Source organism: Linepithema humile, chromosome 5, assembly GCF_040581485.1.
Source record: "Linepithema humile isolate Giens D197 chromosome 5, Lhum_UNIL_v1.0, whole genome shotgun sequence".
Taxonomy (NCBI): Eukaryota; Metazoa; Arthropoda; class Insecta; order Hymenoptera; family Formicidae; genus Linepithema; species Linepithema humile.
Window position 1 is genome coordinate 27,609,939 of NC_090132.1, and position 24,523 is coordinate 27,634,461.

General features: G+C 36.3%; 3 protein-coding genes across 3 annotated transcripts; 2 read left to right on the forward strand and 1 right to left on the reverse strand.

The window, feature by feature from the left end:
- Positions 1 to 103: 103 nt before the first annotated feature.
- On the reverse strand, positions 104 to 4,460 carry LOC105672332 (uncharacterized). Its single transcript, XM_012367213.2, has 4 exons — positions 1,825 to 4,460; positions 1,202 to 1,473; positions 633 to 763; positions 104 to 442 (listed from the first exon to the last, which is right to left on the reverse strand). The coding sequence occupies exons 1-4, from the start codon at positions 2,051 to 2,053 to the stop codon at positions 235 to 237; spliced, it is 840 nt and encodes a 279-aa protein (XP_012222636.2). The 5' UTR covers positions 2,054 to 4,460; the 3' UTR covers positions 104 to 234.
- Positions 4,461 to 4,465: 5 nt separating this feature from the next.
- On the forward strand, positions 4,466 to 9,604 carry LOC137000212 (cuticle collagen 2C-like). The gene is made up of 3 exons (XM_067356175.1): positions 4,466 to 4,540; positions 8,773 to 9,517; positions 9,570 to 9,604. The coding sequence occupies exons 1-3, from the start codon at positions 4,466 to 4,468 to the stop codon at positions 9,602 to 9,604; spliced, it is 855 nt and encodes a 284-aa protein (XP_067212276.1).
- Cdk5alpha (Cdk5 activator-like protein) lies at positions 7,792 to 24,373 on the forward strand. The gene is made up of 4 exons (XM_012367223.2): positions 7,792 to 10,185; positions 11,414 to 11,656; positions 23,632 to 23,928; positions 24,234 to 24,373. Exons 1-4 carry the CDS (start codon positions 9,742 to 9,744, stop codon positions 24,327 to 24,329), a joined length of 1,080 nt encoding a protein of 359 aa, XP_012222646.1. The 5' UTR covers positions 7,792 to 9,741; the 3' UTR covers positions 24,330 to 24,373.
- Positions 24,374 to 24,523: the final 150 nt, after the last annotated feature.

The window sequence follows — 24,523 nt, forward strand, 5'->3', positions numbered from 1 at the left end:
ATATGAAAAGAAAATATTATTACATTGTATTATCAATTGTTAATACCAACACGCGACATTTCTGCTATTTCGGAAGCAAATATATTAATTTTAAAATATTATTTTTATTCAGTTTTACAATGTTATTCACTTTCTCTTATTTGTATAAAACAAGAGACACTGTACAATTTAATTCGCACACATTTTTTACAAAAAGCGAAAATAATATAAATAAATATTCATAACTTTCGATAATTAACGAATTGAATTCAAATGAGTTGAGTTATTGTGATATTTTATGTTCGATGAGATGCTGGAATCTCTATGCGCTTTTCGTATCACTGGAATGTCGCAATCTCTATAAAGCACATCACAGTTTTCTCCTCGAATTCCCGCTGCACCTGCATCTTTTACGAGACGATCCCAACCTGAAGACGATTTCAATGATTTTTCTACATCCTTCCTACAAAAGAGCATTGTATTTTTAATATAAACTGAATTCATATATTAAAATTTTTTTTTATATACAAACATTTTTATTATGATTATTTCAAATAATTGCATTTTTCCGTTATATTTTTTTGTGGATATTAAAGCTTTATAAACTAACCAACGGAGAGAGTGCTGTTGAAAATAACAATGGTAAAACTTACGTCAAATATTTCGCCAGCATTTTTCCCGTCATACCCAAATCTTTGAAGAGCTTGCGATTTTCAAGACAAATCGTCTTTTGTATGCATCGCACTCTAGCATCACTGTTAAGAATCTCTTCCACTTCCGGAGTCTAAAAGTTTGTGGAAAGTCTTAATCTACCGCTAGGATGTAAAAATTTTTGCTGCAAAGTCTAGATTCATGATTTATTCTAGCAATTTTCTTCAGTCAGCACGAACGAAATGTTTCATCACGGTAAGTAAACTTCGAAGTCTCCAGCAAATTTGCCCTGCTATATGCGCAACCAAATTACTTTCAATAAGAAACTTCCCGAATTTATTTTAGAACTAGAAAAATTTTCTAAAAGTAATAAATTCTGTGTATGACTTCCAAGAATATCTTAATACAAAAAAATAGATGAATTTAGAGAAACTCAAAAAAAGGTTTACTGAATTATTATATTATATTATAAAAGGTTTATTAATTTTGTAAAGTTTGAATATTCTTATAATTCTAATTAGAAAACTTTTACTGGAATAATTTTCTTTAACGAAATTAAAAAAGGACGTACCACAGAACGAAAATCATGCATAGCGTAAGCCTCCCGTTTTTGTCTGGACGATAATAAATCCATTATCGTATCCTTCCGCTTTACGGCGCTGAGTGTATTTTGTATAATCGCCAACAGTAGTAAAAGACCGATAAAGCTGACTATTACAAGCTGTTTCGACGAAGGAACAATGGAATGCTCGACTGCCTGTGCTACTGGATATCCAATATTAGGATATTCGTAAGTATAGGGTACATTTTCACTTCTGTGATGCAGAAACGTTCGTTGAGGCACTGAAACATTTTTTTTTTAAATATTGATGATATTATGAATGTCAAGCCGTAGGTACGCAGCATTCTCATAAAGCAGTGAGAGTGTGAGAAAGTCTGCGCTACAACTATATTGATAAATCAACAAGCTTCAAAATCTTCCGGGAAAAATCTTGCGCTTTAAATGCGCGCTATTTTTTTTTTTCATTTTTATTAAGCAGTACAAACATACTCCAATTACAAAACGATTTCTCGGCTTTGAAGCGATAACACGATGATCGAAGCGCAACACGTTGAGCTTGATTATAGCCGTGCACAAAGGATAAGTGATCAAACGACGCCGTCTTAGCGTAACGAAAATAGAAAAATCTTTACCGGGGAAAAAGTAATCCGAGGGCAGCATCGACTGCGGCTGCGGCGGCACAAGGGTCGCAGGGACTACCCCTCGCGTCATATCCGGTTGAAGAGCCGGTTGAAGCGCCGGCTCGATTTTACTTCCCATCTCCAAAGATGAACCATTTCCGTTAGGCGGGAACACCACGGTCTGCGTATCCTGGGCGGCGATTAAAACCGCGAGCGTGCCGAGTACGAAAAGTATTTTCATTTTTTTTGCAGGGAAAATGGCACTCTTCCCCTCGGAACGAAAGACTTATGATTCACTGGATTTTCAATCGAGCTTTTATCTGAGTTTCTCCAGGCCGGATTGCCGGGACCGCTTACACGACTTGACTATGACGCACCGATGATAAATGGACGAGATGTCGTGAATCAAAACGGTCAAACTGTCGTCGAATCCCTACGTGACGCATGGAACTCGACACAGTCGAGACAACGAAAAAAATACGAATGATTTTAGAAACAAACGAGGTGATCATTCGGCCCGTTGAACTGTCTGACGAGTTCACGGACCGTGACTACTGCAATAAGCTAATACACTTCATTCTATTGTACAAGAGAGTGCTTTCAGAAATTGTGCTTTCTTTCTTGTTAAAAAAATAGCTCAATTATGTGAATATTTTAATGTTTCGAATCGTTTGCAGGGATGGATGTTTTTTTTTTTTTAATAATAATTTATAGTCACTGAAAAGTAGGCGCGCTAAAACTTCTCCTTTCACACAATATACTTTAAAATATTATTTTCACTAGAAATTTTGAATAAAATTATTCGAGATAACGCAGAGAGAGTCACGAATTTGAATTAAATTTTATTAAATCTATGCAAATTCGCTCCTGACTGCTTGAATTGCTAAAATCTCAATACTTTCGTTAAACATAACGCAGTCTTTATCTTCTATAATTTTTATTTGAATAATTTTGAGAAATTTGAATGCCGATCGACAACGATTTGTCGTGATTGTGAGAAGTTCTCTAAAATGTTAAGGGAAAAGTTTTTTGACCTCATTGCGAAATAAATGGCGGAACTTTCGCGCGAATTTACCACTGAATCCGCCAAGTCCTAGCCCGAATCAAAACGCGGGGAGGAGAGAGTATAACTATGTTCCGTACAGATATTTCAGCAAAGCGAGACATAAGGGGTAGATCGGTTGGTTAGACTAGCTGCTGAATGCAAGGGGTTGCTATGGCGATGAGACGGCAGAAGGTGGGGAAAAGGGAGCCTGGAGGGTTTGTCTGTCTACAGCCCTTCTAAAGGGGATGATGTCCTTCGCGCTGTCTGCAGCCTTTACCCACGTCATCACTCGTCAGATCTTAACGCCGCAACTTTGTCAACTTTAAACGTCCATGAAAGCGTCCTACTTTGTTATTTTCTACAATATCCGATGTTCCCTCCGTTCACTCAATATTCAAATCACACAAGATTCATTTAACATGCTTATCAATTATTAATAGGTAATGCTTTTTACGTCTCGGCGAAGGCATTTCTCGGTAAAAATGTTTCTAAAAATGTTTGAGAACGGCATATTGCGACGATTTAATATAAAAAAAAAAAAAACAAGAGCACCTCAAACATTTTACACAGATGTACATTTGGAACAGTCGGGAACATTTCCATTATCTCTTACAGCTCGGTTAATTCTCTGGGGCTCATAATCCAGAAGGAAACACTTCACATTCCAGGCATCTTACCACCCACTTATATACTTCTCACTGTCGCGAGCTTACATAAATTTAGTACACTTTGTTATTTGTATCTACAAGATTTATGTCTTACTTGACGGAGAAATCTAGTTTCATTTGCACGAAAAATAATTACGATGATAGAAAAATTATAAAAGGTAGTCAAAATCTATATTAATGCTATTTTATACTTTATTCCGAGAACTTGTCAAATAATACATATATAATTTATATAATTAATAGTATCACGTATGTGATACAGTGCGAGAAGCGTTAGAAAATACGAAGACCAGATTTCTCTTGCGATACTTTTAGTGTTAAGAAATTAAAAATACAATTGCAGGTTTCTGAATGACGCAAGTCTCTCTTTGAGAATGGTATTGTTCATCGAACGTCTCGTCTATTACCACTTTACCGTGGACTACAAAAGGCGATGCGCTCTTTTTTTCAGAGTCGACGAACATCGCGACTACATATCGAGGTCATATCGATGGACACGCCGCGTGAACGAGCCGCGATTTTACGCCAACGCGGCGCGAGTAAGCGCTATATTTTTAGCACGCTTTTGCACCGTCCGCCGCCGGCTGACACCTGCTACTTTTTTATCAGCGTCCAATAGCGAGCGTTCTTTCCTCGGCGCGGCAATCAGAGGTTCGTCACGCTCCATTATCTGCCCCAGAGCGACGTCCGCCGCCGATTTTACACGTTACATGCCTTTTTTCACGACTGCGTCTATCCGAACACTTCGATAGTAGGGCAACGATATCGCTGCACGGTCGATTAATTATAAGGAAAAAAAAAAAAAAAAAATTGCGAGCGGTAAGGTAAATATAAGTATGTGATTTGTTCAAATAGAAATTGTTCAATCAGAATTTTTCATCAGACTGCTGATATCCGAAATCTACCTAGATTTTTGGCTGACGAATAGTTCTTGACATTAATGGGATGTACGAAACCTGAAAGCGTCTGTCCACAGCTCAGGAATGGAATATCGTCGAATATCCACTTGGATCAGGTGACTTGGGAAATCCCTTAAAGCCGAGAGATCTCACGCGGAGGTTCCTTCTCCTCTGAGAAATCGATCTTCTTAAGTCCAAGGAAAACCTCTTGTAATTTTTTCATTTCTTCTTGCTATTCGCATCTTTCACCACTTCAAATTAATAATAATTTTACACGTAGATTGCAATTCATAATTTTATTCTTGATAGAATTTAATATACAAAATATGCCGCATATTTAAATATTTATCACACGCTAATAAATGTTATTTGAACAACTGAACTATGAACTATTGCACAATACTCATAAAATAATGAAATACATATTGACTAAAAATATATATTGTAGATTTATGAAAGACGTCAATCAGTATATTGTAGATTTATGAAAGACGTCAATCAGTTCATTTTTTTTTTTTTTTTGCTTTATGTCGTCTGTAATATACTGTTAATTAGATGATCGAGTTGAAAAGATTTTTTTCACAAAGTTTATGCAATCATTCTTACAATCATTTCTTTAGATCTTCTTTTTATAGATGTTTATCAGCAGAAACGATAGGCGTTCCGTTTTCTCAATTAAAAACTTTAAAAAGTGCTCTTGTCGATTATAGTGATATAAAAGCTTCTTTTTTTCTTCGTAATTTTCTTCCCTTAAATTAGCGCGATTTGAAATAGCCTTTGATTTAAGAATTTAATAGTAATAGAAATTGCATTCGCGCGACGAAATATATAGATTGCTACATTTTTATTGGCATTAGCTTTTTTGAAGCTAGGAAAAATATATATTTAAAATCTAGACAAAGAAACGTCGCAAAAAGTGACGCACAACAAAGCAAACGCAGCATTTGCTAATCTATTTTATAACGCGAGTGAAAATAGCTTTCCTCATTCGTCTTTTAAATCCAAGAACAAATCAATATTGCGCTGGCAGCTGCAATCCTCTTCGTATGGTCGAATCATCTTTTAATAAGTATTCACCTTCTAATTCCACCATCTGCTTCTACAGCGGTCAGGAATGGACCTTCATAATGAATTTTTGCTATTGATCGCCAATAAATTGAAAAAGACATGCTATCGCTAATAGAGAAACCTCAACCTAATTTCTGCATAATTATTATTTCAGTATATATGCATTAGAAATATATACGCTAAATCGGTGAAAATCAAAATTGTTTATAAAACGCATTTAATATTTTCATTGATATTTTGCTAAAATTTACTGTGACATAGATAACAATTTCAATGACAATTTTTAAATGAATGAGATTGACGTGCATAACATCTCAGAAAATGAGATCTAGAAAATGAAAAATTCATATTAACGCTGAATCGTGACGATTGTGATACGGGCGGAATTCATTTCCGATTTATGCAGCTTAACTGCGCGACGAATGAGAAGCGGCGGAAATCGCGACCTTCCTCAACGGTCTCAGACATTCACGAGCGCGACACACAATGTGACATTATTACGCTTATCCCCGCTGTAGTAGAGTCGCCCGTCGTCGCGTGCACACAGCCGAGTTGTGTGTCCACGAGCGGGTGTCCTCAGGCTTGTTACACGTGCGCGCTTCCACCTGCCCGCTCTCGCGTCGCCACCCATATCATCGTCCTTCGAAGCTGCACCACGCTGACCTTGTTTCAGCTCCCAAGAAAAGCAGGTTACGCGAAATTTTCATCCCCCCCCCCTCCCTCCCCGGGGACTTGACCTGCATTACATGAACTCTAAGATACATTATTCGGACTTTACTCTGTCTAATGGCTCTGTGTGAAATTTATAGCGATCTATTCAGTGTGAAATAAAATGGAAGTTCTCGGTAAATCAGTATTTTCTAAAATTATATATGTGATGAAAAATGTTGTGCAGTCTGCGAAATAATTTTAACCGCAGAATGGATCTGGGAGTTATGAGTGATCAAATTATGCACTTATGCGTCGGCGACTCTCGCGTACATAAATTGTGATATGTTATAAATAGTTTATCAAGAATAGCTTTTGTATTAACATTTCAATTGCTGTTTGATATCGAAAATGCTTGCGAAAACTATGCGAAATGAAATTGTTGCTTGAAAATATTACTAAAAAAAAAGATATTATCTCTGAAACATGAATAAATAACAGAAAAAGAAAATGAGTTCGTTCTTGGCTTCTAGCTAAGCAACAAGATTGCGAAATTTTTTATCTTAATTCTTTAAGAACATTAAAGTAGTACATAATTATAATGTTTCCTTTATAGCCAGGCCTTTTGTTATATCCAGAACTAAGAAGATTAATTAATTCTTCTAATACCTTTTCTATATGTTACATAAAATCGTTGCAGCAAAAAAGAAGTCTTTTGAAAAAATTACAAAGCATAAATCTAAATTATCTCAATGTAATTAACATTCAAATAATTACTAATAATTTGCGAAAGCCCACTGGTTGCTCTGCAAATCTTCGACAGAAAAAATCTTTTCTTGGCCAGACGAAAGATGCGCAAAACTCCACGTTTTAGTTCACAAAAGATATAAATATAAATAGCTTACAAATATACAATATCTATGTTCTTTTTAACTGAGCAAATATCAAAAATCCTGTCAAGACTACAATTGAGTCGAAAATTTCCTTGGGGAAAACTTTCTACATGCTGTCGCGTCTTGAGATTCTTATCGAAGCGGAATGCTCCGGGCTATTACTGTTTATTTCTGCAACTTTGTGTAAAGGATATCCATTCCACTCTGCGCGCACGAGCTTCGGCGAGTTTTATTTACCTGCGAGCCGGGCCGTGCTTATTTACGTCGCGCGCGCCGCGCGCGTCCCACTTTCATTCATTTTGCCGCATTCTCTTTCGTGGAAAATCTCGACCTACGTTCACAAGGCGACAGTGAAGCCTTTCTGAAAAGTATCTCCGACAGAGACGATACTAGCATTTCCGTGGTCGACTCGAGGGAACAGTCTCGAACCTGTCCTCCTGGGGCTCGGCGGGAAAGAAGAGTTATGACGAAGAAAAGTTTGGGCGTATACACAGTCGCGTCGACGGTGACACGCGACTACCCTTCTTTCTCTCCCTTCCCGATCGCATCCGCCACCCTCTCCCGTTCTCCGCGTCTCGCGTTCTTCCGTCCCTTTCGCTCCCTTTCGTCTCCGACGCCCTTTTCCATCTCACGTTTCCAACGCACCCCCACCACTCGCCCCCAACCACCCTTAGCGCACCCTTCCACGCTTCTTCTCGTTCTTTCTCATTTCCTCTTTCTCCAGCTCTCTCCGTTCATTTCCACCCCCGACCATCGACGTTCCGCGTTTATCGAACCATTGCGCGCGCAACGATAACAGTAACGGGGCGTGCTACGTCTTGGTTGGCCGTAGACGTAGGTGGTGGACGCACGGCCGACCGACGACGACGAGGACGACGGCGGCAACGTCGACGTCGCCGAGGACGAGCGCAGCAGACTGCTAGCAAAACTCGTCGCGCGACGGAGAAGAATAGTTCACCTGCCGACGGAGTGATCAGTCGTCTATTCTCACAACATTTCCGAAGAAGCGCGCGTGTGTTGTTGTTGTCAACAATCGCAAAGTCTGTCGCGAAGGGTATCCACACTCACGTCACTCGGAAGACATCCTTCGAGTTGATCTGGAGGTCGTAGCGAGACGCGGAACACCGCGAGGGAAAAAAAGGAAAATCGAACAAGTATACAAACAGGAGCATCGGTTGTCGGTGATAAGGATACTCGGAGACGTGTCTTGAAAGAGATCCGTATTTCTGGATCGCGTCGACACGCTCCAAACTACGTGATTGAAAGAGTGCAAGAAAAGTGCGTCGAGAGTGCTCCGAGAGTGCGACTCGAAAGAGTGCGACTCCAGAGAGTGTCGGGATACAGCTGTCGTGAAAGCGAAGCAGACACGACACGCGCGGAGGGCAAGAGTCAGGGGATATCGAGTAGAGTGGCTCGGTGTGTCGCTCCAGTGTTTTCGTTCACCTCGCTCATCCACCCTCCGAGAGGCGGAGGGCGGCAAGGCATCGATCGTTCGCCATTTTGCACGACGGCCGACATCTTTTGCGCGCATCGACGACATCTTGCCGCGTGACATCTTCGGAGATACGGAAGGTACAGAGGCTGCGGACCTACATCAAGACGAAATATCAGAAAACTTGCGTGTCTGTTTCTCGAGTGCATCCCGTTCTGCGCTTATCGATCGCCGTCAAGAACCGCCATATTATTTGTAACACTCTCCCCTTCGCGGAGAGGGTGCGTTATCGCGCAATTTCGCGTAGTTGGACGAAAAGACTCAAGATTTGGCCGAAAAAAAGGAGATAGATCGGTCTCCGGCGTCGCGGGAGGAAGGAATAGTGTCCTTCAAGTCGACGGTAGAAATCAGCAGGCTGGGAGGTCGGTTGAGTGAGGTGGTGGGTCCCGTCGTGGAGGAGGCCATTGAGCCAGGGGATGCGACCCCGCTGACGGGACCCTCGAGGGAGTCCTCGATTCCTCGAGCACCCCCGCCGCAGCGTGTCACAACACCGAGTCCGCCGAGACCGCCACCCGCTACGTCCCAGCTTCACCAGAATCCGGGTCACCCGACCCACAATCCGGGGCACCAGTCCCAAAATCCCGGGCATTGCAACCCGGGTAACTCGCCCCATAATCCGGGCAATCCCGGCCACAACCCCGGCCACAATCCCGGCCACAATCCCGGTCATAACCCCGGAAATAACCCTGGTCACAACCCCGGAAGCAACCCCGGTCACAATCCCGGAAGCAACCCCGGTCACAATCCCGGAAGCAACCCCGGTCACAATCCCGGAAACAACCCCGGTCACAATCCCGGAAACAACCCCCAGAGTCACAACCCGGGCAATCCCGGCCACAATCCGGGCAATCCGGGCAATCCGGGCCACAATCCGGGAAATCCAGGCCACAACCCGGGAAATCCAGGCCACAACCCGGGGCACAATCCAGGCAACCCGGGTCACAACCCCGGCAATCCGGGCCACAATCCCGGTCACCAGGATCACAATCCGGGCCCGCAAAATCCCGCCGGTCAGCCGGCGGAAAATCCCGGCCATTCGAATAGTCCGAGGCGAGACGCCCAGAATCCTCAAAACGTGAGTCGTCAGCCGCAAAATCCGACACATCCGGCACAAAGCGGCAGAGAGCAGGCACAACCGACGAGTCAGCAGCAAGCGCAGCAGCAGGCGCAACAGCAACCATCGCAACCGGAACATCCGGAGCATCGTGCCACCAGCATGGGGACTGTACTGTCGTTCAGTCCGCGGGATCGTCGCGGGACTGTTTACCCGCCTGGGCATCAACATCCCGCAGACTTTACGCTGAACAACTTCAATTATGAGCAGCTTAATAACGCGAAAAATCGCGAGAACAAGAGCAGCGTCGCCACGGTGGCGCCGGCGCCACCCACAAATCATCCACCGACTAATAATAACTCGTTACAGAACAATAATATTAACCTAAACAACAACGACAATGCGAGGATCATCTCAGAAAAGAACGCCCTGGAGAAGAATCTCAAGAAGCACTCGCTATTCATAAACGCTCTGTCGTGGAAGCGATTCAGCACCGCTAATAATAATAAGAAGAAGCTTGATAATAAAAACAAGAATATCTCCTTCAGACAGCCACTTGATAATATTCCTATCGTTGATAAGAATAAGAACATACAGACACCGCAGGTGAGTGCCATCCATAAATTTTTTTGTTTATAATTTTACTCTGACATTTTCTAAATTGGCGTAATTAATATTTACATGTAAAACTTCAATACAATAATATAAAACGAGAACACAAATTTGATAAATTGTATTCTTGTACTTTAATATAAAATTGACAGTATTGTATTAAAAGTACAAATATATTTTTATATTTTTATATTAGATTTTATATTGGACAATTACATTATATTTTTGCACAAAGCAACTTATATATGATGTAATTCCGAATAACTCAATTTCAACTAAATTGACAATTCAATGTTCAATTTATAATTTTAAAATAGAAATAATTTCTCAAATTGTATAAGAGACTATTAAGAGGCGTAATATACATTTTACAATCATTTATTCGTTGAGGGATTTTATATAATAACGAATAACGACAATAACTATTATATATTATTTATTATGAGTTCTTTCAACGCAGTAAATTAAAAAGCATAGACAAAGCGTTACAAAATTTTGTTCACGATGAATTAAATATAAAGGAATATTGACATATGTATTTTCTCACCTGTTGTGTCTAGAAAAGTCTAGAGACTACTGCCAAAGGTGCGATTTATAGCGTAAAGAATGAATTATACAAACGTGCTTTGACCCCAGACACGGATCGAAAGCATCGATCGTTTTGATGTCTCGCGTGGCATATTGCACGAGTAATTTCTTTCCTCACTAAGTTTCACTCTCTCTTCAACAAATTTTCTTGTCTTTCAAAACACGATTGCCTTTAAATATTTAATTTACTTAATATTTAATTATTACCTTTTGTTCTATTATAAATTACAACGAATAATGAAGCGTGAAATGTATACATTAATCTATTAACAAACATATTTAATTTGATTAAAATTATTATTGTTGACAAATCTAACAAAAAGTTATCACATTACACATATTAAATACACATCGTTTAATATTAATATCAATAAGTACATTGTTTAATATATTTATTTGCACTTTTTCAAATTATTAAAATATAATATGCAATCAACATTATTATCATTAAATTAAAAAAGTCATAATAAAATGTTTAATATAAAATTAAAAATATTTAACGTGGGCTGAAATTGGTTTATATATTTTTTAAAAATATTTACCTTTACACACACACATAAAGATTTGTTTTATTCATGTAGCATTAAGAGGATTGCTTTTTATTAAAAGATGATTTTCTTGCAAATTTAATTAGATAAAAGCACCGGCGTCAAACAACAATCATACCACGCACAATCCGACATGTGAAAAATTGGTGCAGAAACCTCTGCCTCCTGGACCAAGGAAAACCGTTATCCAGGCCTCCACTTCGGAATTGCTCAAGTGCCTCGGCGTCTTCCTGCACAGGAAATGCACCCGTTTAAGGGACTTCCAGGCCGGCGACGCTGTCATGTGGCTCAGAACTGTCGACAGAAATCTTCTGCTTCAAGGCTGGCAGGTGAGTTTAACTTACTACTTAATCTTATGAGGTAGATTTCGTAAAATTATTCTATTTGTGTTGTTTTAAATGACAAATTAATAATATTTGCATATGTTTAGAAGCACACGTGTTATTGAAAACATATTAGCTCCATATTCGCCAAAAATCTTTGGTAGTAAATATGCTTACAATTAGTTATAAATATTTTTATTTGCTAGGTAGTTAACATACTCCGTGAATATATATTCACCGATAATATAATTATTACGTGAACGTCAGTTTGACGCTATAATTAATATATTACTCTCGTGGTTATTTCGCTATCGTAATAACTGGATAATTAAGATGCACCAGCGGCATGAAGTAATTAACTCTTGCTGATTGAGCCGCACCGATATATACGAGTACGGTGCCGATACGGTCGACGGTCGTTGAACAACAAGCAGATATAAACAAAAAATTATTCTCTCTACTTTCATAAATTCTATGAAGAATTTTAATACAGAAAATATTACAGTACGAGTTATATTATGGTTCCTAAATATATTTCATTATACGAGTATATTCAGGAATTAATTGTCTCCATGAAATGGTATTTGTTCTAATCGAAAAAAATTCCTAACATCCGCGAACTCTTCGATTTAATTATTAGTATAAGTATTTTATGAAATATTTACTAATTGATAACGCTAAGTAAAAGAATTAAAAATCGAAAATTATTGATGCTTTTAATTTGAATCAAATGCTATTCTGCTGATCATTAGCTCAGCTTAAATTGAAATATTAATATTAATATGCCACAGCTCTGAAATATTTAGGAACGCAATCACGATTTAATTAGAGAATACAAATATTTGTCTTCGACAGTGAAAATTTTCGTTTCCCTTAAGAGACTATCATTAAGGATGGGATCACAGTCCGCACGCGTCACGAAGGAAAGGGCTCTTTTCGCAGCTAATCCTCTGGGATGCAGAGGATGTCCCGCGAGAATACGCAGTACGCATTAGTGCATAATAAGAGTCACTCAGGGTTGATCGCATATGTCACAGAGAGAATTAGGGAAACTTTTTTTTATCGATCAAAACCGTGACATTTCTATTTGAATATGAACAGTCCATATATTATGCAAATTGACATGCATTTGCATAATAACAGTTGGCGCTAATTATAATAAAAATGTAAAATTGTACACATGAAATTTTATTCCTTATTAAATGCAAAATATATTTAATATTTAATAAAAAAACATAGTGCTGCTAAATCTCAAAATGTTATATTAATATATTCTAAAACACAATAAAAATGGGCAACAATTATTTTAATTTACTATTACATAATCGTGTAATACTGCTAATGATTTAACAGTATGTGCCAATTAATATTTGATTGCACTAATAAGTAACTAACATAAAAGATTAGTTAATAGATTATTATGATAAAACTAAATAACATGTTATTCAGTTTAGTGTCAAATTTCTTTTCATTAAATATTAAATACATTTTGCATCAAATGGAAGAATTAAATTTTATGTATACAATTTTTCATTGTTATTTATTATAATTATACAACAGATATACGTGTAATAATTGAGGAAATAACACATTTTCGCTGCAAGTCGTTGTAAATAAGGAACAACTATTACAAAAATTACATTAATCTATAAACTATTTTTCTGAATTTATATTTTTAGCATATAATTCTGTAATAATAAAAAAGAATATTGACAGAAGAAAGGCTATAAGAACCGTAAGCTATAAGGCTATAAATGACGTAGTGTGGATGTCAGAGCGCAAAAAGAAATTTCTTTATTGTCAAAGGATAAAAAGTAATGAAACATTTCGAATCCTCCTCAGTTTAGCAGGATTGTAATCGTATGCCTCGTTACGCTGTCAAGTAACAGCTGCATGTCAAGTCTACATGGACATCTTACCGATTACAATCCTATTAGACTGAAAACGATCCGCAATTGAGTCAAAACGTTTCATTACTTTGTATGTTTTGTTAATAAAGAACTTTCTTTTTACACTCTGATACCCACGCTATGCTTCTTATAACTTCTTATAGCTTTTCTACTGCTAATATATTTTTATTCCAAGTTCTGAATAAAATTTTTCTGCAACTTTAATATGCTAGGAATTTTATAATTTCATTGCGGAATTATATGTAATAAATACATAATATATTATATATTACTACTGCAATTTCGATGCTATAGGTTTTATAACTGTCGATACAATTGACCGTTTTCTTCCACAAGAAACGAACCAGGATCAATCGAACATTTGCTCGTGGTCTCAGTTGGTACCGATTCTTGATTCGATTATGAATTTAGCGTTTATGCTAATGGGGCTATCGTGAGCGATTGCGACCTATGCAAATTGCACAGCCCCTATAAGACTCATATCCTTCACGTAGATGCTATTGATCAAACTAAAAATATTTCACTCCGATAGTCAACTGACGTAGTTGGCCGCTGACTTAAAAATACTATCGAACTATTAATAATACAATGCAAAAATCTGCGTTGTTGTTTATCCACTTTGTGCCTGTGTCTCTATGTCTCGTGCTATGTATATATATATATTTAGTATGTCAGTTTTTATTTAAAAAAAAACGAAATTTTTTCTCACACAAGTATTGTAGACAAAAAATACATACCTTTTTTCTTTAAGATAAACATTAGTTTTTAAATTAATTTTTGAATTATTTTAAATAAATCAATTGTAAAAAGAACAAATTTTTTAAGATTATGACAAAATTATTTGAATTGTTTAATATTAGACTTTTTTTAGCAGATTTAGTTAGATTGGATTTAATTAAAAAATTTTTATTTTAGATACATTGTTCTAAAATACATGCTGAGATTTTACACAATCTTTTTAGGGTAAAGATAAGTTTCCGTGACTAAATTGTGAAAAAAGTGAATTTTACATTAGCTGCATTACCCAATTCAGTCATGCAAAGTAACAAATTAAATCTGTAAAAACATAATGATACGAATATTACAACGATGTGAGTTGCTTAAAATGCGTTTCAACGTTTCAATACGACGTGCACGAAAGGGTTAATTATCTGCCGCTCAAATCGGCAGCATTCTTTTACCTACTTTATGACGAAAGTCGCTATCGACCGGCATATCGTGCAACGAGCCGCAATATTCGTGGAACTTTATGGAAAATAGCGCGAAGCGCGCTAGTAATAATTTCTAGACCACTGCGGCGGCGATTCTCCGTTCCCGTGGGTGGAGTTCGTTCGTCACAAGTGACGTTCAAGCTCTAATCATTGCGCCTTGTTGGTTGACTGTCTTTTATCTCTTTGAGTTGAGTAATTTAAAAAAAAAATTCTGATAGTTAATTTCATTAATATTTGAAATAATATCTCACATATTTTATGCTTACAAATTTCGTTGATTTGAAAAGTTACTTAAATTTTTTACAAAAAGTATTCAAAAATTTACTTAAAATTATTTTAACGCTAAAATAATTGTTAAAATAGAAAAGCACTAATATTTATTATTATCTATTTGATTTAAAGTATTTAGCAATTAATTTTGTATGTAATCTGTGTGTGCAATAATATAAGTAAAAAATAGTTTTTCTTTTTTATAAAATTTATATGATTCACAGTCAATTTTAGAATGCAATAAACGTTACTTTACAATCGATGTCACTTCACTAGTCTGCTATTTCTAATAATTTGCGGCGTATTTTGTCATTTGCAATAATTTGCGACGTATTGCGACATTCGCGTGTTTCAACCCACTTTGCAAGCAGGCGTCGAAGACGTCCATAATAAAGTGCTTTTGCGTAGACACGCTCCCTAGTAACACCCCTGCGCCCACCGACATCGATTTCTCATGTCGATAAATCCACACATGGATTCGCTGGAAGGGTGAGCGAGATAACGATGGAGCCAACATCTAAAAGCGTCCACGTTATCTCGGTGCTCAGAAAATGATTCGTTAATAAGTAGTTTGATAAAAATCGACTTTCTTGTAGATTTTCTGATTTTTTTTTTAAATATTTCTATCCAGAGTAGACTAGTTTAAAGGTTTTCAACCTTTTTCTAAAAAGTAAAACACATTTGATTAACAAAAGATTGATAAAAAATTATATATTATATTATAAATAAATATATAAAAATGTACATATTTTATAGATATTATGTCACTCAAGTTAAACACATTAGAATTTATTTTTATTTAACTAATCAAAATGATCAAAGCTTATTCTCTTAGAAATTTCATATGACACTTTTGAAGTATTCATATTAACACGTATTAATACGAAAAAAATTAATAAAATATGTATGAAATGACAGCCGATCAAACATCACGTAGAGTAATTAAGCGTTAATAAAAATTAATTATTCATTCTCTGCTTTTGATGAAAATTACATAAAACGTTTTTAAAAATTTGACATACTTTTACTAATTACTAAAGACAATTTTCTCGAATTTGCAATTAAGTATTTTAAAATTTACTCACCAAAATCAATAAAGATTGAAAGGACTAATATCAGGCAGAAATAAATCTATCAAATCGTTGTGAATAAATATTCAGATAATTAACTACTTTTTAACTTGTTTTAACATATTTACATGTTATATTTTTACTCAAATATAATTATATAATCAAAATAAATATATTTACATATAACTTAATTGTTTTGTTTAAATTATTGCTCAAAGTTGAAAGAAATTAGATATCTAAAAAATCTAACATTTTTAACAGACACTTTTCTGAAAATATACTTGTGAGAGAAGTGAAAAATTATCTGCTTTTTCAAAATATAATAGCGTGTGTTTTATGTACGAATTCAAATATGTGTAAAAGTCGATACGTTGGACATTTCCATGAATACATACAATATAATACAGAGCTATAGCTACAGATAACAAAGGGTAGCTATTTCTGCATCCGTCTGCATGTGCTTAATCCTCTTGTTGAATGCGTCATGTGAGTAAACATGTATACACAGCGCTTGTTGTCGCTGTAGCATCCCTTCTGGCGATCTGCTGATTTTCAACCTCAAATCCCTCGTGCCCCACTCTTTTGACTACTTCAACTTCAAGAATAAGCCTATGGGCTTAAGCCTTTTCAGAATGTTTAAATTGACGTAGTTCATCTTTTTTTCGCGATAAAAATTATAAGGAAGTGTAAGATACATTATATCATAATTTTTTTGTGCAATGACGCATACATCTATTTTTAGTAATAGAATACAAGTTTACAATGTTCAATTAAATTTTCTTGAAAAGTTTATTTGTATATATTATTATTGATATTTTTATTGCTATATCTGTACACTTTGATAATTTATCTAATTTTGCCGATAACTTTGTTAATACATTCACAATCTGTATCTGCAATTTAACTTGTGTTAAAAATGATCTTCCTTGTTTAAATAAATTTTATCAAGTTAATATAAAATTACCTATAAATTGTTTATTCACATTATTGATATTGAGCATCCACTCGCGTTATTGATATTGAGCAATATTCGTGAATATTGCTATACATTACTGGATGGAAAAGCTAAATTTGAGAAATTTGTAAGCCATTTCTTTTTCGTTACGAAAAATCTGAGATAATGAGCTAACGGGGATTCGATAGACAAGACATGCGCCGTAGAAAAGATGTGCAGCAATGTGCATTAAGGGAGAAAATCGCGCAAGGGATGAAGGGTCACGTGCTCCGCAAACGTTGCGCACGAACGATGGCAACGTCGCAAAAACCACCCCACAGGGATGTGTGGAAAAATGCAGGGATTCATAAAAGGGACGTTCACCCCTCGATTTTAATTATGACGGGGAGACATTTTCTCTTCTCGTGTGTCACCTCCTGGCGAAGGCTATTTCTATCACCCTAAATTGATCGTACGTAAGAAAATTTATGTAAATAACTGATTTTTCAGGTGGTGCTCTTAAATTAGTATCGTGAAAAATAAAAATGTTAAAAGTATTATATTAAATTTCGGTTTTTATACAACAATGAGTATTTTAATAAATAATAGCAAGATAGCAACCTTGCGCGCAATCATAATATACTATTATCCCTAATTTAAGAACCAGACCATGCAAAATTCCGGTTTTTTTTCCAATTTTTATCATTTTAAGCAATTTAAACGCGCTAACAATTGACAAGATTAATAATACATATTATGATTTGCGACGAGCTTGACGGAATTGGGGTAATTAGATGTACTGAATAATTTTCTACCGCATACTCTGATCTTTTTCTCCACACTGGCTCGTAAATTTTAACGTTAAATTTGACGCAATAATAGAAAGCGAAATAATGGAAATATGTAAATTAGATGTGTAAAAAATATTATATTATTTAAACTATTATTATTAAAGAATAACATTCTGTTTAGCATATTTCTTATTAACGTATTTTGATTTGAAAGCGCTTTTTAACAGTAAACGCACAGAACAATACTACTTATTTTTGCTCGCATTCTGAAATGTCGAAGTGCAACAAGAATTGTAAATCGATTCCGCACGTGCTTGAATCTAATCCCTCAAGTATAATGTGTACATAGTTTATCCTAAGAGTATACCGTACGTGTCTGCAGACCATGATGTGTACGTGTAAAGACAACCACAAAGCGTGACCGTGTATGCAAAAAGGAGATAGATACGCCCATTTACAATCAGTACGTGTAATGATAAGATCGAGTATTAATAGAACCAGGAAAATATTTATATTGTCGTCGTTATATCATTCTTTTCTCTTGCAATATATGCGCGTAACATTAAATCGCTTTACAACTTTTTAATAACATTTTTAGTACTTTCTAAATAATCTTCTAAATGACAAAAGTGTTTTTAAAAATAGACATGTATAATTCAAATTACGACGAACTTTATTTTCACTAACAGTGCACAAATATTTTATAACTCCAATATTTTATTATCAAAGACATGTTTTATTTTTGGTCTCGAGCAGGCACACAATTTATTTGTACTATTGTCATCGGCATTATATTCTCAAAAAATATTTTTAGCACTTTTATTAGCTCAGAAAAGTTACTATCCACGTTTACAAACATAGACGTGCTAAGTACGATCCTAAGTAAACCTCATTTACTTCAATGACACACCTTGTTCTTATTGACAAAGGTCTTTGATCAGTTAAAGAGAATCAAATAATCCAAAAATAGAATCATGTATAAGTTTGTTCTTAATGGAACGTTTGTTCTTTATTGTTAATTGAATATTAATGGGAAATGCTAATAATTGTGAGAACGATTTACCGTTTTAACAATGCGTTTATAATTTTAAATTATAATAAATGATCTCGGAATATCGTCCTAATCTTTCTTAATTAAATGACTTCATTTAACAATTATAAAGCATATATGAAAAAATACTATATTTTTAGAATAGTCGAATTGTCTCAATTTATATTATTTTCTAAATATTTAACGTAAAAAAGAAAATTTTAACTTTATAAAATCAAACTTTTAAAATTTACGATCTAAAAGGACAGAAAATATTATTCTCTAATTTATTTAAAATCTTTATTTTGCTTGAAAAAGAAATATATATTTCAATCTCATAATTTATAGTCTCATAATTTTGAAATAATTGCGAAGCATTAAATTAAAAATAAAATTTATTCCAAAATAAATTCATAATTGTTATTGACAAATAACTTCTTACTTCTGAATAATAGTCGATACGTAGTTTTAAAATATTATATTCAAATATAATAACAAATATAATAAGCTATATTATAACTATAGAATAAATAAAATATTGATTCTTTAGTTTCTAATATTTTTATTCATTCTAATATCGTCTAGAATGCTTGCTAATAAAATATCAAAGCATACGAGCATTGATAAATTATTGTAGACAATTCTATTGGCCGATTGTATCGTCTGCGTGTTAAACAGGATCAAATCGGGATGCATTGCTGAAAATCTGGTTAAAAGGAAACCATACAATTGAAATTGCAAATTGCGTTCTTGTCACGTTCTTTCACGGGAAGCACGTGTGTCGCGTATCACATGGCTGTCTTTAAGCCGTCTTTAAAAAGCGCTTGATAATTAGACAACCATCGAAAACACACATGCATCGTAAACAAGCGTACAACGTGAGATCGATTTGACTATCGACGTCCCACAGAATTCTCCAAGAGCAGGCATTTTATTGGCAGCGCGGCACGCGAGTATCGCCGTTCACGTGTACATCTCATTAATTTGCATAATTTAATTACGCGGACGCAGCTCAAGAGCGTATAATTCACGCGGATTTGGCGTCCTCGCGACGTTTCGTCAGCGATCGCCTCTGAGCCGGCTAAATGTCAGATCGCAATAGCGGTTGAGAGTGTTTTGCGTGCACATGCCGGCGTACGCCGCTAATTGGCCGAAGTGGTGCACTCTCGTCTATCCGGTGAATCGTTATCCGCAGTCTTGGAAATTTAATTAAAAGGTTTAGGTCTACATATAGGCGACTCGAATAATGCGCGGGCTCGCCCGGTGGTAGGGGGCAGGCCGCTCACCCCTGGCGAATATCGACCGACCTGGAGTAGTATATATGTGCGCACCCCCAATTCTCTGTTGCACCGCGTCCTTCGGCCCTCGAGACTCTCGAGCCGCGTTATACCTGATCGAGAGGGTCGCCTGTTCATGAGATTCGCCCGATGCACATGGAAACCTTAATGAATCGTGCATGCGACAGCGGAAACCTCGCGCACGACCTCTCTCTATTCTCCGCGAAATAATAACGATAGATATAAATCCGTTGAATGGACTGCTTCGATTTTTCCGCAATAAAAGAAGACCGGATTGAGGACTTAATATATATATATATATATAAAAAATCACTCCAAGCATATTGGAAATAAAAATTCCAGAACACGAGTAATCGTTTTAATAAAATGCGGCTTTTTTTTTTAATAACCCTGTATAATTTTATGCTTATTACGTTCGCTCACGCAACAAATTACAGGTGGAATTTTCCTTCGCAAGTTGTAGACATAAAAACATATCTCAGTTGATAAACGCTACCTACGAATTATTTTTTTTTTTCGATAGCGTCACGCGATCTGATTTTTGTAATGTGTAATGAAAGGTTATAAAATTATCATTATTTGAAGTTACTTGTTTTAATTTATATTATTCATTTCATTTATTAATTTACCTGCCTACTTTATTCTACTGTTTGACAAACCGATTGAAATAATTCTAGGCTCGCAAAAATTGACATGTAAACGGATAACAACAGATTTCTTAAAACAAATGGTTTCTGCACGATGATAATATTATCATTCTTTTATGCAAAGTTTCACTGAATCAAGGGGCTTCGAGACGTATCAATTTTCTTATCAAATTGCATTCAATTTATCTTATTTATTCGAAAGAAAAATTACTTAAATAAATAAATTTAAAGAAGAAATTTAAAATGAAATTAATTTGAACCAAAGTGACGATTTGCCATTTTTTTTCTACGTCATAAGATACTTTACAGCTGTCAAAGGATAGTTACCTGATTGTATTCACGATTCCTTGAGCGGGTTAAGAACGGATTAGGAGCAAGCTTTTCCGCGGGAGGATCGGAAGAAGTACGGAGGTACACGACGTGCGTTTACGCAAGGCCGCGCATCCCTTTTTCTTTCCGCTGCATTGTGCAAAGTACACTGTTCCGATTATATTCTCCGCGCTCTCACACAAGAAATGTGTCGTCGCCTCGAAGTGTCGACGGCCCTGCCGTGGCACACGACAGAGGGAAGGGAGAGAGGGAGAGGGAGAGAGAGAGAGAGAGAGAGAGAGAGAGAGAGAGAGAGAGAGAGAGGGAGAGAGACAGAGTCCGGGGGGATGCATTCTAGCGTGTGAGCAAATTGCAAACGTGAGTGCGCGCGACGTAATGTGCATTAAGCGGCACGGTTAACGAGGAACAGGGCGGCTATGCGATGCGGACAGTAAAAACAGCAAGCAGATTGCCGATCAGCGAGGAAAACGTATCGGGGGCATCGATCCTCCCTCAGGTCACTGTGTGGCCTCACCACACTTAATGCACCCACATGTGCGATGGCCGCGTCGCATCGTGCAGTCTCGCGAATCGATGCACCTACGCTTCTCGCATCGTAAGCTGATGCATTCATGCGCGCTAATGCGACCCGCTCTGTCTTAGCGTGCGCGTCACAAGCCAATGCATACACTAGTTCGCTCGAGATGTATCATAATATATAATGTGCACATATATTTTTTTTTTTAGAGTGGAACACTCATGGTTTACGACTCGGTGCATAATTAATCAATTGTATTGACAATAAAAATTATGTGCGCTAGTGTTTACAAAGTAATTATTGTTTGCGCACGATAATGCGAGACAGGACGAAAGATTACGCTTGAGAATCAGATGCAGAATAAAGAATTAATTGAATTCTATTATTGATGTTTTGTTTATTTATAAAGTATAATGTACAGTACACGTAATAATTAAAATAAACAAACAATTTAATTTATTAAATGATAAAACTCTTCAATATAATTGTATTGATGAATCAATGAGTTGATTTAATTTATTATAATATACAATATTTTATATAATTAATAATTAATTATATATTCGTTTAGATATATTCGTTTAGATAGCTAAAGACATTGCTAATCAGTTTTTAGATCCGGTTTTTAATATTATAAAATGTGATTTTTCAAAGATCAACAATGATGGAGAAAGCAATAAGAAAATATGTGTCTATTTGTCTGTGAGCCAATTCGAATATACATCGTTTCCGCAACACTACAAGAGTGCTGCAAAAGATTATCACTGCTTTTATCGTTTTTTAAAAATTAATTAATTTGAAAACAAGACAAAAATAGAGAAAGTATAAGAACCAGAAGCGCGGTTGTCGGAGCGCAGCAATTAATAGTAAATAGTTCTTACGCTCGAACAACTTTGTTTCTGATTCTTATTATTTTCTCTATTTCTGTTTTGTTTTCAAAATAATTAATTTTTAAAAGATAAAAGCAGTGATAACCTTTTGCAGCACTTTTTTAATGATACAAAAACGATGTGTATTCGAATGAGTTCGCAGATAAATGGACACATATTTTTTCTTATTCTTTTTTAAGTAATGACAGAAGGAGCACTTTTATTGCGCATTTGCATATACACAGTATGTAAGAATTTACGAAATTACTATACGCAATAAATAAATATTGTAATTGTACGCATAGATATACTCAATTACATATTTTCTTTTGTGTTTTATGGCTAAGGGAGGTCTTGTCAATTATAAATAGACCCTCTATTTATACGACATATTCTCTTTATGTGTATCCGCACTAATTAACATCTGTGTGACTATATTTGTATCCAAAGAGCTTACGTTCGATATATATGCCTACATGTACATATTTATATTGAGACACGTATACGCATATGATGTGAAAAGACGTACATCTAAAGTCTCCAGGGATATATTTAACATACATATGACACTTATACGATTAATAGCAAGATACGCGAAAAGAGATATTTATACATCGCACACAACCGTGCAATACGATGATACAATATCAATAAAACGCACGAATATATATTAAGAATTAAGTTCACAACTTTAATTCGTCAAAGTTAACTGCATCGATTTCGATAATATTAAAATACAGATTTAGACAAATGCTTAACGAACAATCGATGAAATTCTTTTCCTATTTGTACAATTGCGAGACGTCACAAACTTTATTCTTATCTCTCATCGTTATCGGAAGTACACCGCTGAAAATTCTATACAAAACGGTGCAATTTAGATATAAATCATATTTTTCTCTATAATTATATTCATAAATATATAATAAATTGAGGAAAAATTAGAAAAATAGAGGATATTTCTGTACATAATTTAATCATATAACAGAATTATCCATCAATTTTCTTATCATTAATTAGATCAATCTGTGTCGGATAAAAATTAGCAATGGATATAAATTAATTTAAACATTTGAATCACTCTTCTCTTTTTTTGTTCAACAGGATGTGCCCTTTATAAACCCTGCCAACGTAGTGTTCGTGTATATGCTGGTGAAAGAACTCGTGGATGGAGATGAGGCGTCCGAGAAAGAGCTTCAGGCGACGGTGCTGACATGTCTTTATCTGAGCTACAGTTACATGGGCAACGAGATCAGTTACCCGCTAAAACCGTTCCTCATCGAGGACAGCAAGGATAAATTCTGGGACCGATGCCTCCTGATTGTCAACCGACTTAGCTCCGAAATGCTGCGAATCAACAGCGAGCCTGGATTCTTCACAGAGATCTTCACCGAGCTGAAGGTATTATTCGATTTTTATTTGATAGAAGAGATAATTTCGAGATAATTTTTATACAAATATAAAGAGTTGCACATTGAAATAATTCAAGTGTCATACGTGCATCTTGTTTCATTTTCTTAATTTTTCTTCTATGAGATTAATCACCGAATAATATTAAAAATATGTATTGTAAATTGATAGAGTGGAAAGTATTCGTTTATGAAATAAATGACACTTAAGCGATATACTTTAAAGAGTTAAAGTGAAATCGGTTAAAATCCGATGTAAGTCGGCGAGTGGACTTTTAATCCGTGAATTCGAAATAGGCCTGCGGTGCCGGTGAACGCGGAAGTCTGTCTGTCAGCGGCCTCGAGCGGAGCCTCGTCGTCTCCGGAGTCGCGGTACCCACCAAGGCAGCTTGACGGAGCTACACACACCTGCTGGTGCGCATCGCCAGGCACGGCTGCGACGTCACGACACTCTGACGATGGCCATCACGACGACGTGGAGCCGCACTCGCAGCTTGACCCCACGGCATCGACCTCGACTTCGATCCCGACGTTGCCTCGCCAGCAATCGCACCAGCCGCGGTCTAGTCGCAATGAAGACCTGTTCT